Source organism: Chelmon rostratus, chromosome 8, assembly GCF_017976325.1.
Source record: "Chelmon rostratus isolate fCheRos1 chromosome 8, fCheRos1.pri, whole genome shotgun sequence".
Lineage (NCBI taxonomy): Eukaryota > Metazoa > Chordata > Actinopteri > Chaetodontiformes > Chaetodontidae > Chelmon > Chelmon rostratus.
In genome coordinates, this window is record NC_055665.1 from 13,988,062 (window position 1) to 14,002,132 (window position 14,071).

Consider the following 14,071-nt stretch of genomic DNA (forward strand, 5'->3'; position numbering starts at 1 on the left):
ATGAACTCCAGCACAGGCAGCGTACTATTCTGGAAAATGAGTTTATTCATATCATACTCACTCTTGTTTGTTCACTGTCCTGGCAATGAGTTCATTCATAATTTATTGGCATTGTAAATGGCAAATGATACAGTGCTGACATATTCCCTCATCTAGTTTAAATAAGCTTAGGGGCTGTATGAAAATGATTTAGCTGAGGAGGGAAGCTGAACTTGACTTAATGAACTCAATGATTCACTTATGTAAAAAGCAAGGCCTTTCCCAGCTTTATTAAAATTTTGAACGGTCCCTTCCCTTGAGTTAAGATGAAAACTGCAACATCCTCCTCCCTAATATCTTAATATGATATTTAACAGTAACTAACAGCTAACAGTAATTCTCACGATATCCATCAGATTTCACATTAGAAATGATGGCAATACAGAATAGTGCACAGTAGATGAAGCACAATCAAATTAAGAAAACCTCATTTAGAAAAAAAAATGCTACAAACACAGAAAACACAACAAAATACAAAAGTGCTGCAAGTAGCACACAGATCTTTCCAGGGAGCACTCAAAGGTGAAGAACAGCCCCGCACAGCTGGGACACACTGAACAGCTTTAGCTCATTTTCCAACAGCACTCACTGACTTCAATAACTTCACAAACTATGGCAACAATCATGTCCCAGCCGTGTGCATCACTCTTCAGTGTCCCCTGGAAACAGCTTCTGTTGCTGTCTGTGCTACCTGCAGCATTGTGTTTTGGATCTTTGCAGTGCATTTCTGGATTTGGGTGTGTTTTCTAAAATATATAGAAATCTGGGGTGAGAACATAGACCTTCCCCTGCTCTTCCATAAATTTCAGACTACACTCCCTTTAGCAAAACAATATATAGCTCTCCCCCTTTTTTGACCCACTCTGCCCCTTAATAATTTCTATGCAGTCCCTTATAAATAAAAACATACCACCCATGAGCCAATAGTACAGCCAATATACACTGATCTGACATTGCTTAATTTTGTCTGTTGTATGTAAACAGCATTATTAGAATTACAAAAATTCAAAATGTATTAATTTCTATGAGCGCCGACATGTTTCCTTCATCCCCCATGATATCTGTTGTGTGAGAGCAGACGTTTGTATCCCTCCCCAATCAACAGGTCTCCTCCTTCTCAACAGCCCTCTCCACTCTGGCAGAACCCAGCCAGCCTGTAATTACTGACTCCACTTGAGAGGAATACCAACAGGCACAGGCACACAACAACAACAACACTGAGCAGCATTTCAGTCCACAGCACCTTTCCACGACTTCAAAACACCTGGAGTCTGCTGCTCTCTGTGTGTGAAGAGCGGCAGCCACCTGCCATTTTAGGACTTCTAATGAAGCGATGACGACTTAAAGACACAAATCGCATCATTCACCAAAAAATATTTTAGTGCAGCTGAGCCCAGACTGTTTACCTTGTCCCTCCGCCCTGTACATGGCTCAGTTCAGACACAGACACATGGCTGTCAGAGAAAGCTGTGAGCCCTCCATGCTGCCTGTGGATGACTCCCTTGATAAAAGAGCCAGAAAGGGTGGCAGGAACTCAGGCTGGACACCTCACCAACTCGATACCGTATGGCACGCCATGTGGCTGCAAGGAACTAATGTTTTTGTTCAATTACAGTGAGGATACACTCACTTCTTGTCACTCCTCAACATCTGAATTCACCGTGTTACTCTAACGTTATATATACATGAACAAAGAGAAAGTAAGTAAGACTGTATTTTTACAGTCAGTGGCAGCACATTAGGAGTCCTATTCACAGACACGAGGATGACTATCACTGTGATTTACATAAATGATTGGTCGTTTAAAACTGATGGCTATTTGTTAATTATTCACTGCAAAGGCTTCGAGATTTATTGCAACATGAAAAAGTCTGTCATAAATTGTAGTAATAAGTGTTCCCTTGAGCTTTTCCAAAATCTTCCTCCTCTCTGTGGATGCGAGCCAGAGCATGTTGATACAAAAATAGATTACAAACATGCTTCAACTCCAAATAGAGCTGCACTCAGTCATCAGTATACAGTGCAGTAATGTTGGTGGGTAGTGTCTGCCCACACTTTTCTGCTCCTCAGCACAGCCCTTCACGACTAAGAGTTGTATTATTCCAGTAATGGCATGGTGCATGGCAGCAGCATGTGAAGGGGGGGGGGTGCTCTGTAATCTGGGAGTACCATCTGTGGCTGTCAGCTGAAGCTGCCACTTAGTGGGCCTAACACAATCACCACGTCAGCACCTGCCAACAATTGGAGCTTCAGCAGTCTCCTCCAGGTATATATACACAGCTCAAAGAATGGGAGAAATGTCTTGAAGTTGAGTCCACTCAGTTTAGTAGAGAATGATTCATTCATCATCATCACACAGACAGATTTTTGTTCAAAATACTGTATACAGGTAACTGTGCTGTGATGCATTAGCCCAGGCAGACTGATGTGCGTGAGACCAACAAATATACACTAGGTGGAGCCAAACTCCTGCAACCAACAAGAATGTGATCACTTCTCAGCGATCTACAATAATTTCATCTTTTTCGACAAATAATACATTACAAATTACTGCTATCTATCGACTGCAATGATTATGATACAAGGTTAGTTTATTATGACATATTTAACTGGAAAAACATCTGCTTGTCAATATTTTCTGAAAGAAATTATGTTGGAATATGTTCACACATTTTATTGTGGAAGTATATTTCCCAGCAGGAAATACTGCATCTTAGAAAATCAGCCCATGAATTATCACGGTCTGTTTCATCTCTCATAATGTGGTAAATGTTTGACATGTCAGTTCAATGAATACTGCATATACGTAACACCCAGTGTTATGAGATAAAATACATTTGTAGAGCAATTTGGACAAAACCTTGAAGATACTGTCTTTAAAATGTGGCACAAAGTGCTGGATAATGAGGCGAGCTAAAAGGTAAAACCACCATCAGGTGGTTAGGGCCACCACAAGCTTCCAGAGCAGCTTCAATGCACCTTTGCATTAATTCTGACGGAGAGTTTTCAGAAACATATTTGCTTATTTGACTATTTTGGTGGAGAGAATTGTCTAAAAAGTCAACCCAAAATCTCCCCCAGTCTTTGAGAATTGGTGACATTAAAGGCCACAGGTTATGATTCACAGTGTTTTTTTCTCATAAAACTACTGAGTGACTCCCCACAGAAGCTTCATTTATTACATTGCTCTGCTCATTTATTCAGGTTTTTCTTTCATCACCACTCTGTCTCTCTCTGACTGGAATTCTTTTTAGTGTATTTGAAATTCTTCCTCATTAAACCTTGACATACAATAATAAAACAATTACTAGTTACAACACAAACTGATACATGCACCCATTACATAAGGCAAATATAATGGCAAGTTAATGAGCCAATGCAGATTCAGTTTAGAAACATAATGAGGCTGCTTAATTAGTATCAAAACATTGTAGGAATTATCAAATAGCAGACAAACTGCTAGAAGACAGACATGTCAAACATGCAGGGAATTAGTGGTTTCATTTAATCTTTTTAAATGCAAAAAACAGTTTATCACATACAATGTGTAATACATTAAAGGTCCAGTCTGTAGTGGCATCTAGTGATGATCTTACAGATTGCAACCAACTGAATACCCCATGCCTCACCCTCACCTACAGTGGACGTGCAAGGCCCTCTCTAGAACAAGGGTTTGTTTGATCAGAGCTACTGCAGATACATGGCGGTAATGAATAAAGGCAAATGGTAAAGGTAATGAAAACATACAGATTCTTATTTTCAGGTGATTATACGCTAATAAAACCATAACAATGAATATTATATTCAATTTCTGCCAATAGATCCCCCTAAACCCTACACATTGGACCTTTAACTTTTCAGTCACACACATGCTGAGGTCAGAGTAAAGGAAGAGCAATCATGGTCAGGTATACATATTCCTTCAATACATTTAAATGTGCCTTAGAACCAAAGTACTTCAGCATCTAAAAGCTGAGCATGATGCACCAGTCCTTCACTGATGAAGGTCAACAATTCAAAAGTCTGAGCATAAAACTCAAAGACAATTTTAAAACAAAACGATACTGAGGGTGTAATCTCATGAATGCGTGATAAGTGATTTAAATACTGAGTGACAGGATCATCTGCCCTTAATCTGAAAGAGTATCTAAAAAGAGGCAAATCTTGTGTTAACGAAAAGGTAGCATATACCATCATTTCATCATTCCTCAGACCAAAAAGAGACATCAATTTGGCACAGGAACAATTGTGAATGCAGCATGTAGACATACATGCAGAAATACAGTATGTGTCCGGAGCAAACCTAACCCCAGTTATCAGGAACTGAAATTGTTCACACTGATGTGTATCAAACTCTCTGCAATCATCTTAATGCTTCTGCATGTTCCGATGATACCTTGAAAAGGACAATGTCCGAGTTCTGCAGGCATTTAAAAAGGAAGAAAAACAAAGACAAATCACGGAGTGCCTGTTCAGCAATAGTGTATGACTATCTTCTGGGCTCTTCTGCGTCACCTGACCCTGGAGCGCTTCACAACAATTGTACCAGCTACCATATCATACACAGTCCTGTTGTGCTGGAAGAACAGAAGTGTGATGAAGGCCGGGAAAAAGAAGGCAATTGAAAAGTTCTTATTCAAGGCTCGGACGGTTGATCTGTAGAGGGAGACAGAGACAGTGATTGAGGGACAAACTGCATCGCATTCATTGTGAAACTGCTGAAGGTTAACCTTTAAAATTAGCTACTCACGCAGACAGAGAGACATTAGTTGCTGGCACAACAAGCACCCTGTTCGGCTGAACCAGAACTGATGAATCGCATGTAACAACTCTGAGTCCAATGAGAAACTTCCCTGGAGTGGCTCCTCCTGCTCCCCAAATGCACACAATCTGAAGGGAGAGGAGTAAAGGAGCAGTCATTTCACTGCATGTAGGCTTTTCCAAAATTTACAGAGAGATTACACAGAAACATCGACGACCATTTTGTCTCACATTACTTGTATTACAATTTGCGTAACAGAGTATATAGAATACTCACCTCATAAAAACACACTAATATCCGATACACAAGTGCAACAAGCATCATTTTCTGTAGCTCCTCCATCGATGTGTCTTCATCAATTTCCTCCACTATAAAATGCATGGCAAACTTGGAAACATCCCTGAAAGCAAAGTAAAATAAAAGGATGAAGAAACGCAGGCCTAATCATCATTTCGCCACCACTACATGGAGAAATTAAACAAACTCACTTGATTCCACTCAGGTGCATGATACTGATGATTATGGTTGCTTTGATGAAAAACAATATGAAGAAATCCACCATCTCAGCCAGGAGTCTTTGGAGAGGTGAGGGGATGCTGTACTCCCGACCTGGTGAAAAGCAGCAACAAAGCAAAGTCAAATAAGTACAACACATTATATCGCAGCACACCCAAACATTACAACCAATATGTGACCGTTGAATATGTCATTCCAAAACCACTGCCCACTCTTCTAGGTAGATTTTTTTCCACAAGATTTTGGACCCGTGCTGCATGGATGTGCTCTCATTCAGCCAAAACAAGATTCTGTGTATTACAGAAAACTGATCCTGGATCTGCCACCAGTGATCCAATCATACCTCTACAGACATGTCTTTAGACAGCCACTGTTGCCACACACAAACTCTTACAAAGTCCATTACTGTATTTTTTATGATTTTTTTATATGAACATAATTTGGTATGGTTAATATAGAAAAATACCTCTTACCTGTAACCTATTTGCTTATCTTACAAGCTAGGAAGATAACTGTGTCCTGCAGCCTGCAGAAACGAGTCGCAGGCTATTGCGGTCAACTTGTTAAGCTACGGAAGTACTGTGAACCGCGGCACAGACCTTCACATGCGTTAAAAAAAAAATCAACCGGTTGTCTGTAACCTCACATTTTGAAAACCTCAAGGCAAAGGCAGCAGCTTGTACCTGGTCTCGGAGCATTTCCGTTCTCCTGCGGGAGTTGCTGCGGCTGAGCGGATACTGCAGCCCCACCAGCTGCCTCACCTGCCCTGCTGCTGGAGGAGGTGACGGCAGGTGGATACGGCGACAACGAAAGACCAAACGCACCGTTATTATACCAGTTCTGTGAGTTAATATCAAGGTGTGTCGTCGACGTCCCACTTGCTGACTGTAAATAATAAGGGCAGGACATGGCTGACGCTGCCAGCCAGCTCTGCCAGTTCACATATCCAGTGTAGTACTGCCACATCCACGCCTGCAGTTGCTCGCAGTATTCCGTTGTGGCGCGCCTTTCACGGGCTTTCTTCTTACGTTCGACATTGTTCTGATTGCCTATTCTTTGGGTAACATCGTCAACGAGTGACTTAACTTTGTCAGCATAGGGTTTGTTCTTTTCCTCATCGACTTCCATGTTTGTGTTTTCTTTGTCAGCCATGTTTGATGATGGCGGCGCGTCACGTACAACGTCATTCCGGATCATTGCATCTGGAAGTCGTGGTAACTTTATAAGTTATCGCTATGTCCAAGAAAACATAACTTTTGAAAATCATATCGATTTAAAACGATTAAGTGTTATGTTACCATAAACAGACAAATTCTCACAAAACTGTTGTCCATTTCACGACTAAATGTGACTCCCCCATACCAGTGGTACTGCCCGGTCAGTGCCTGCTATTACAAAAATCAACCGCAAGGGGGAGCATTTCGGCGAGGTAGAAGCTGACATTTGGGGTCTTCAAGTTCACAGTATGTAATATTTCAAATGTATTGTATTGCAGCAAAACGCTTCATAACTTTACTTTTTGACTTTTTTGAATGAGGTCACCTCTAGCTGTGATTATAAAAGCACGAATTAGTGCTTAATTGATTAGTAAGTTATTGTATTTTATTTTTGAGAACATATGAGTAATTAATTGCTGCAAACATTGCATCTTGCATCTCCACATTATTAGATGCAAGTCACAGTTTGAGACATCACTTTAGGTCCTGGTAACATTTAAGGCAATTTGTTGTTTTAGATTAAATTATAACCACTAGATTTGTTTTATTTTTCAAAGAAAATGAAGTAACAACTAAGATATTTGTTTTCGTGTAGCCACTGGGTCCTTTCAATAAAGCAGTGAGGTCAAAGTAGGACAGTTTCTAACAATTCACCAGTTCATGGTGTGATTGTGTTTAAAGGACGTCTTCTTAAATCCTGCACTCACACACCACCCCAAGTAATCTAAATCCTTAACAAAAGGGTATTCAGAAATCTAAAATGAGTTTGAGTGAACTGTAGGTCATCTATAAACCCTCTTGTGTGAATTCGTACATAATGACTTTAAAAGGCTTTTTCACGGTCAGAATTATGTTGCCAAGACATATACAAAATACCTAATACGATGTGAGTGCATGTGGCATGGTCTTATATGTGGCACTCAAGACAAAGAATCAGCTTTTCATTAGTGCTCATTGTTGCCTGAGCACCACCCAGGGTCAGTCATTCACTAAATCCTGGAAATCTTTTGGACAATTTGGGCCTCAGACCTACTGCCCCAAAGAACCCTAATTAAAACAAATTACATTCACTTGCTTGAACTTTACATCTTGTGCATCCAAGACAAGAGACCTGGCACAAATGAGGTCACTGCTCTAACCCAAAGCAGGGATTTGGCCTTCCCAGCCCCCCTCCAGTTCACCCACATCCTTGTCATAAGAGGGCTGCTGTGTTATTAGGACATGTTGCTTGTCCTTGTTGGAACAAAAGGTTTCTGTAAAGCCCTGTGTCTAGCAGCTTAAAAGATTGGTAGAATGACTTCCTGGGTTTAAAAAAATATATTGGCAAGTGGCCAAGGTATCCAACATGTCTATATGGAATATTAAGAGGAATTGTGGCTTAAGGTTGAAAACTGAACCAAGCACCTAGTTCAGGCATCTCAAACCGGTTCCATAAAGGGCCGCGTGGCTGCAGGTTTTCATTCCAACCCAGGAGGAGCACATCAGGCCAACCAATCAACATCAAGGGATCACTTAGTTATCAGCTGATTAATTAATTCCAGCCTGGTGTGTTCCTCCACCACGTGGCCCTTTATGGAACAGGTTTGAGATGCTTGACCTAGTTGAAAGCAACAAGGTCAGTGTTCTTATTAGTTCTTAACATCAGGTGATTAGTTTGAAAATATGTTAGGCATCAAAGGCTAAATACATTCCCAATTTAAATGGAGGCTTGTGTGACGAAAGCTGAACATCAGTTGCCCCAGCAAGCGTGCACTAGCACTGAACAATTCCTCTCTTGAGGATGAAACTGGCTCATTGAAGAAAGAACAAAGCATGCAAATAATAATCTGAAGCCACACAAAACATGCAAAGGGAACACACTGAGTTACATTCATGCACACAGACTGAAGTATCACAGTTCAGAGTTTATTGGCATATTTGGCAATAGTTCAGTGCATTTAGTGTCTTGGTAACGGAGCAGAGGTCCAGGCTAACAAAAGGAATCAGACTCCTTTCTCATAGGTCCTTAATGCAACAACGTCATCCATGACACATTTCTGTTGAGAGAAAATTCAAATGTTAGAAATCTTGTATTTCCATTTATTTTTTTAATTAAACATTAGGAAGTCATGAAAACACCACCCAAACTACACTGTTGCTCAATTACTCACAGCTGTTAGTTTTCCATCTTGGATCTCTCGCTCCAGCGTCGTTTTCTTTCCATCCCACGACTGTATTTGCAGAAGTTTGCCATTCTCAAAAGTGATGATGGTCTGAAAATAAAGACAATAAAGTGTCTTGGGTAGTGAGGAGCGCCGTGTTTACGTTTCTAGAGACAGAAGGATGACCCACCTTGGTCTTTCGGCCGTCTGCCGTCGTCTCGTCGAACTCTTCGTTCAGCTTGAACGTGATCTCGGTGGTCTTGAAAGTGCTCTCGGACTTCATGGAAATGACCCCAGCATCGTCCACGCTGATCACCAGGTTGGGCTTTGCCATGTTGCCCATTTGCCGTGTGGCGAAGCCCACACCTGCAACACAGCGAGGAGGCGGTGTGGCTGAGAGACGTCGCAGTTGATGCTGCATGTGAAGCTCATCTGCTCGTTTACCCTGAAATTAGACCCATAGATAATAAGCAGAATCTTACCGATTGCCTTCATGTACTCATCAAAGTTCTCGCTGGCAGTCAGAGTCCAGGTCCCGAAAAACTGCTCGACCATGATGGTAGAGGTGAGGCTCAGTCTGCTACACGAACACGAGTTATTTCAGGGTCTCCTGTTTTCAGCGTCTGAAGCGCGGAGAGAGTGACACTCACGCAAAATTACATATATGAAGGCTGGTCAACCACGTGCTTGATTCAGGCCTGCCAATCAAGAGCAGGTGCTGGCGTTGGCATGGAAACGAGTTTTTTTAAGGGGGGGGGCGTACCTTTAAATCAGATTTCCATGGTTCTTGATAGGACTGAAAGGGGAGTTCAGGCCGAGTCTGCTGACTTCAGCGTTCGTTGGGGAGGCGGAGAGTGCCGCAGTCATTTGATTTGATAGGGTTTAGTGCGATGCTGCAGGAGGAGAGATGCAGAGCAACAGTGCCAAACATTTTCTGCAGCCAGACACACGATGCTTTGTTGTGCAAGTAAGCATAATTCACATTCATATAAAATAGGCTGAATAAATAAGGTCAAAGCTGACATTTACCATTAATAGTTGACATAATAACTCACTGGACAACTTCTTTTGCATGCACACTTCTCTTGTACATTTAGGGAGCGAAATATAAGCTTAAAAGTTTACGGTAAAACAAAAATGTTGCTTTTTGTATGAATTTTACCCGTCAAGAGTATTACAATAAGAGTTAATGTTATATAGAAATGCTATTACAACAGAATCGCAAATTTCAATGACGATGAATTCTTGTATATCGATTTAAAACTTCAGCGTGACATCACCGTGTGCCACCGCACAGCGCGCCGGTCTCTGAGCGGATGTAATACCGGGGTTGACCAGAAGATGGCGCCCGTGAAAAGCAAATAACATTTTCTTTGAGGTTCTGTTCACAACTGAGCATTTTTAGAAGTTTGAACTTTAAGTGTTAACTAGGTCTCCAAATTAAAGTTAAACATTTGTCACTGTGCTTATGTTCATTCCTCATGTGTATATTCCAGCTTTATTATGTGGTGTACAATGCAGTTACGATTCAATTGCTTGGCATTTAAAAATGGCAAAAGATAAGGTATTCAAAGATGTTTTGATTGGCAGTGTCGGCCTACAAAACTGTATGACAACACTAAAGCAGGAAACAATCATTTATCAGTGCATTTGTGTTGAAATGTCAGACTGTGGTGTACTGCCTCCCAGTGGTTTTAGTAGTACATTACATTAAGGCCTGATATTTGACCTTTTAAAATAAAAGCAATCTAAAGTTGCATGTGAGAGGGAAAATAAATAAAATAATAAATAAATGAATAAAAGTTGATAAAGGGACCAACAAGGACAGACTCCACTAACAGATGAGATTTAATTTATTGATGTATTTTTTTATTTCATCTAAATCCTCTCTGTGAAAGAAGTGCACTGAAGAACACAGGTGTTCATCAGACAACAAAATGAAGAGAAACAACCTATAAATAACTTTTTTTTTGTCTGTTGGTTCACATAAGAGCTCATGAGTGCTGCTGCTGGACGTCTAAAGGAGATCAAAGTGGAGAAGAGCCAACAGACAGAAATGACTGGAGATGCTCACAGCAAAACAGATTCAGATCAGATGAGCTCCCTGTGACATACCTCCTCGGTGGATTAAAATGGACTCGTCTTCCTCTGGCTGCCTCCCACTTCACAATACTTTCACATCTGAGTCTAAAAAAGCCTTTCAGACAGTCTTTTGGACCAAAGTGGTGCTTTATAAAATCACTTGAAATGTATTTGTCACTGAAATGGTTCTTAAAGTACTGAAACAATGTGAAATGGTGCAAATATCTGGAACAAGAAACACGTTGCATTGTCTGCCTTAATGCAGTAGATGAACAATGTCTGTGCACAGGACATGAGCCGTAAGCGAGCATGCAGTTCTGAGTCCAGTCCAAAAGACAATATAAAAGCATATGGGTCGTCTATGATGGCATTTAGCACCATGTAAGAGCTCTTTTATTCTGTCATAAGATGAAAGTAGTTCAAACAGAAACAGCAAAGCTCTTCTGATGATACAATATGGGTGCAGTGAGATGTCCTCCGAGACTGTACTTTTTATCACATTCACTTCAATTAAATCACACAAGAAAACGTTTTGTGTGCAAGTTGAGTTACTGTGGCACCAGGTTCTGCCAAAAACAACTTATTAGGTTATTAATATTAATTAGACTGTCTAAGAGCATGGCTATAACTTATGTGACAACCATTTTGAGGTGGATTCACCCTTTTATCACGGCACATCTGTGCTAGATGCATTATGCAAAATTAGCCGCCGATATGACACTGGAGAAGCTGGAATCAACGTGTGCTGTATAGAAAGACTTTAATGGGACTGTCACATGGTTGCAATATTTCATTTCATGCTCCAAATGCGTTGATTATTCATTCACTGTAGTGGCCGCCAGTATATGATGTGATAGTCAAAGATCATGGAATGTCGTTTACCCATCCTGTAAGCCGATTACTTGTTGTTCTGTCACCCGGGGGTTTTCTGCGTACATACAGGTGCCATCCAGCAGGCGCAGGGCCCATCTAATGAACATGAACTCTCGCTGGCAGCCACAGAGCTGTCCTTTCCTCCTGGTTTTCATCAACACTTCAGCCCCCATTGATGGGAGAACAGTGGCCATGGACAAAAGCTGTATATACTGTACAAACACAGCTCTGAGCGGCAGCACACTGACTCATTCTTCAGTGTGTGTGAGAACGGAGGGGGACCCCTTTCAGCTCCTTTGTGTTGGTGTCTGTCAACAGTGTAGTTGGAGGCAGAGCCCATTGTGGCGGCCAGTGTTTCGTATTGACACAGGGCCTCGCTCAGCTTGTTCCCAGGGTCCAACCTGAGGACTCATGAATAATGGAGAGAGGATCCTCAGGGCCAAGGGGGAGTTCGCAAGTCTGACTGGGCCCGTTATAAACCTCAACCACGGCTTTATATGCCGGCAGGTAAAACTGCGGTCACAGCTGATCACATTGACGGTGAACTTTGCAGCAACTCTCTGCAGCCAATGATCTGACACCGTGAGAATCTGGCAGATGTAATAAATGAAAAGGGTCCAAAACATTCAGTTTAAACCCTTTTCCAAATCATGTCAGTCTCGTCACGTCCTCATCTTGTTTGAGTATGCTTTTATTGTATTCCCTTCTTCTGAGCTCCTCTGTTCTGGGTAAGCCTTTGTCCAAGTTAAGGGATAGATTTCTTCCATGTAGGGATCTGAAAGCTTTAGCAGTGGCTTTCATGTACTGTAGCTGAGACATGTCCTTAATCTGTTTAGTTTTTGAGCCAAACCCCATATATGATTTAATCATTTTTAGGAACCTTCCTTCTGGCTTGTCCCCGGACCCAAAAATGTGTTTAAGTTCAATCATCTGAGCCATGATTTTTCTTTTAAAACATTCTTTTTTAATTGAAATGTTTTGTCATGAATCAAAACATAAAACCATGATAGAAATCAGTGCTCACCTTTGACGAGGAAGAGGGACCAGCTAGAATTGGGTGTGTGCCACGGACGTCACTTCAGCTCTGGTTCCCAGCAACCATCTGCTGAGAGGCTCACACGACCTGAACGGCGTGCCCTCTCCTCTTTGCCTTTTTACACGGCTGCTGGATGAGGGGGAACCAGAGGCCAGCATGGGTGCCAATCGTTCTGCCTAGCCAGGATGAAAAGCATGTGTGAGTGTGTGTGCGTGTGTGTGTTCACACAGTCACATTGTGGTGATTCACCATCACCAAATCATTCAACTTTAGGTGAAGATGTGAGTTAAGGTTAGGGTAAAGGTTAGAGTTAGGCAAGTCATGGTTAGGGTTAAAGGCTCCAAGAAATCAATGCAAGTCAATGTAATGTCCTCTGTAGTGATAGAAACAACTGTGCGTGTGTGTGTGTGTGTGTGTGTGTGTGGTGGAGGTCAGAGAGGTGCCTCTTGCTTGTGTGCTTTGAGCTTTTTCATGCTTCCTGCTTTGATCTTCTCTCTCATCCCTTCATCCCACACGCTCCCTGCGCCTCAGGCTTCTGGTTTGCAGCACACCGACAGTGGGGCTGGAGAGTGGGAGGGAGAGGGAGGGGGTGGGGGGGGGGGTGGGTCCCCACAGAGACACTGCTTGTTCTGTCAATACAGCGAGAGAGGTGCGGGGAGAGAGCTGCCTGTGGGGGCACAGCCACCGGGCGCAGAGGGCAGTGGGCGGAGGGTTCACCAGGAGCTAAAGTGATGCATACTGTACAGTTTTCTGCTCCTCTTTTATGCTCTCTTAGATCCCCCAACAGTGGGCTGGAATTCTTGTGTGAAAAACAACTGCCACAGTGCTTTGAGGGTGGCCTCCTGACCTCTTACAACATGGGAAAATGCATCCCTCTGCTGGTAGTTATATAAAGCCGGCCAGAGTCATGAGAATCCCCGATAAATCACTCGGCCTCTCATGTCCCTCTGCATCTCACATGGAGTGATTATTTTCTGTGGGTCAATATAATGTGTCCCTTTCTTCTAAGGCTTATATATAGACTGCGGGCAAAGCGTTGCTATGTAGTCAGTATTGGGGGAAGTGATAACTGTGGGACAGCATGACACGTTATGTGAATAAACGTGTCAGAAAACAACCTTTTGTCCCTGTCCTGTGTCCCCTCAGAGCATGATGATCCTCATATAACCTCTCTCTCTCTCTCTCTCACACACACACACACACACACACACAGTCCCACCATAGCCCACCTGCTGAGCCGAGACTGGGAGACACAAAAGCAGAGGCACAGAGCAGAACCCCTAATTGAAGATTAATTGGAAGGGGTGAGCACTTACCTTTATTTAGACATGTGGTAAGTGTTAGGCTGTGACAATTAACTCAACCATCTCAGCAGATGACTGCACTCAATATTTCATGAAAAACT

General features: G+C 42.2%; 2 protein-coding genes across 2 annotated transcripts; both read right to left on the minus strand.

Moving 5' to 3' along the window:
• Nucleotides 1-2,548: 2,548 nt before the first annotated feature.
• On the minus strand, nucleotides 2,549-6,475 carry LOC121610679 (protein FAM8A1-like). The gene is made up of 5 exons (XM_041942906.1): nucleotides 6,001-6,475; nucleotides 5,290-5,410; nucleotides 5,078-5,201; nucleotides 4,790-4,929; nucleotides 2,549-4,695 (listed from the first exon to the last, which is right to left on the minus strand). The coding sequence occupies exons 1-5, from the start codon at nucleotides 6,467-6,469 to the stop codon at nucleotides 4,551-4,553; spliced, it is 999 nt and encodes a 332-aa protein (XP_041798840.1). The 5' UTR covers nucleotides 6,470-6,475; the 3' UTR covers nucleotides 2,549-4,550.
• Nucleotides 6,476-8,516: 2,041 nt separating this feature from the next.
• fabp4b (fatty acid binding protein 4b) lies at nucleotides 8,517-9,294 on the minus strand. Its single transcript, XM_041941609.1, has 4 exons — nucleotides 9,158-9,294; nucleotides 8,866-9,041; nucleotides 8,685-8,786; nucleotides 8,517-8,570 (listed from the first exon to the last, which is right to left on the minus strand). Exons 1-4 carry the CDS (start codon nucleotides 9,228-9,230, stop codon nucleotides 8,517-8,519), a joined length of 405 nt encoding a protein of 134 aa, XP_041797543.1. The 5' UTR covers nucleotides 9,231-9,294.
• Nucleotides 9,295-14,071: the final 4,777 nt, after the last annotated feature.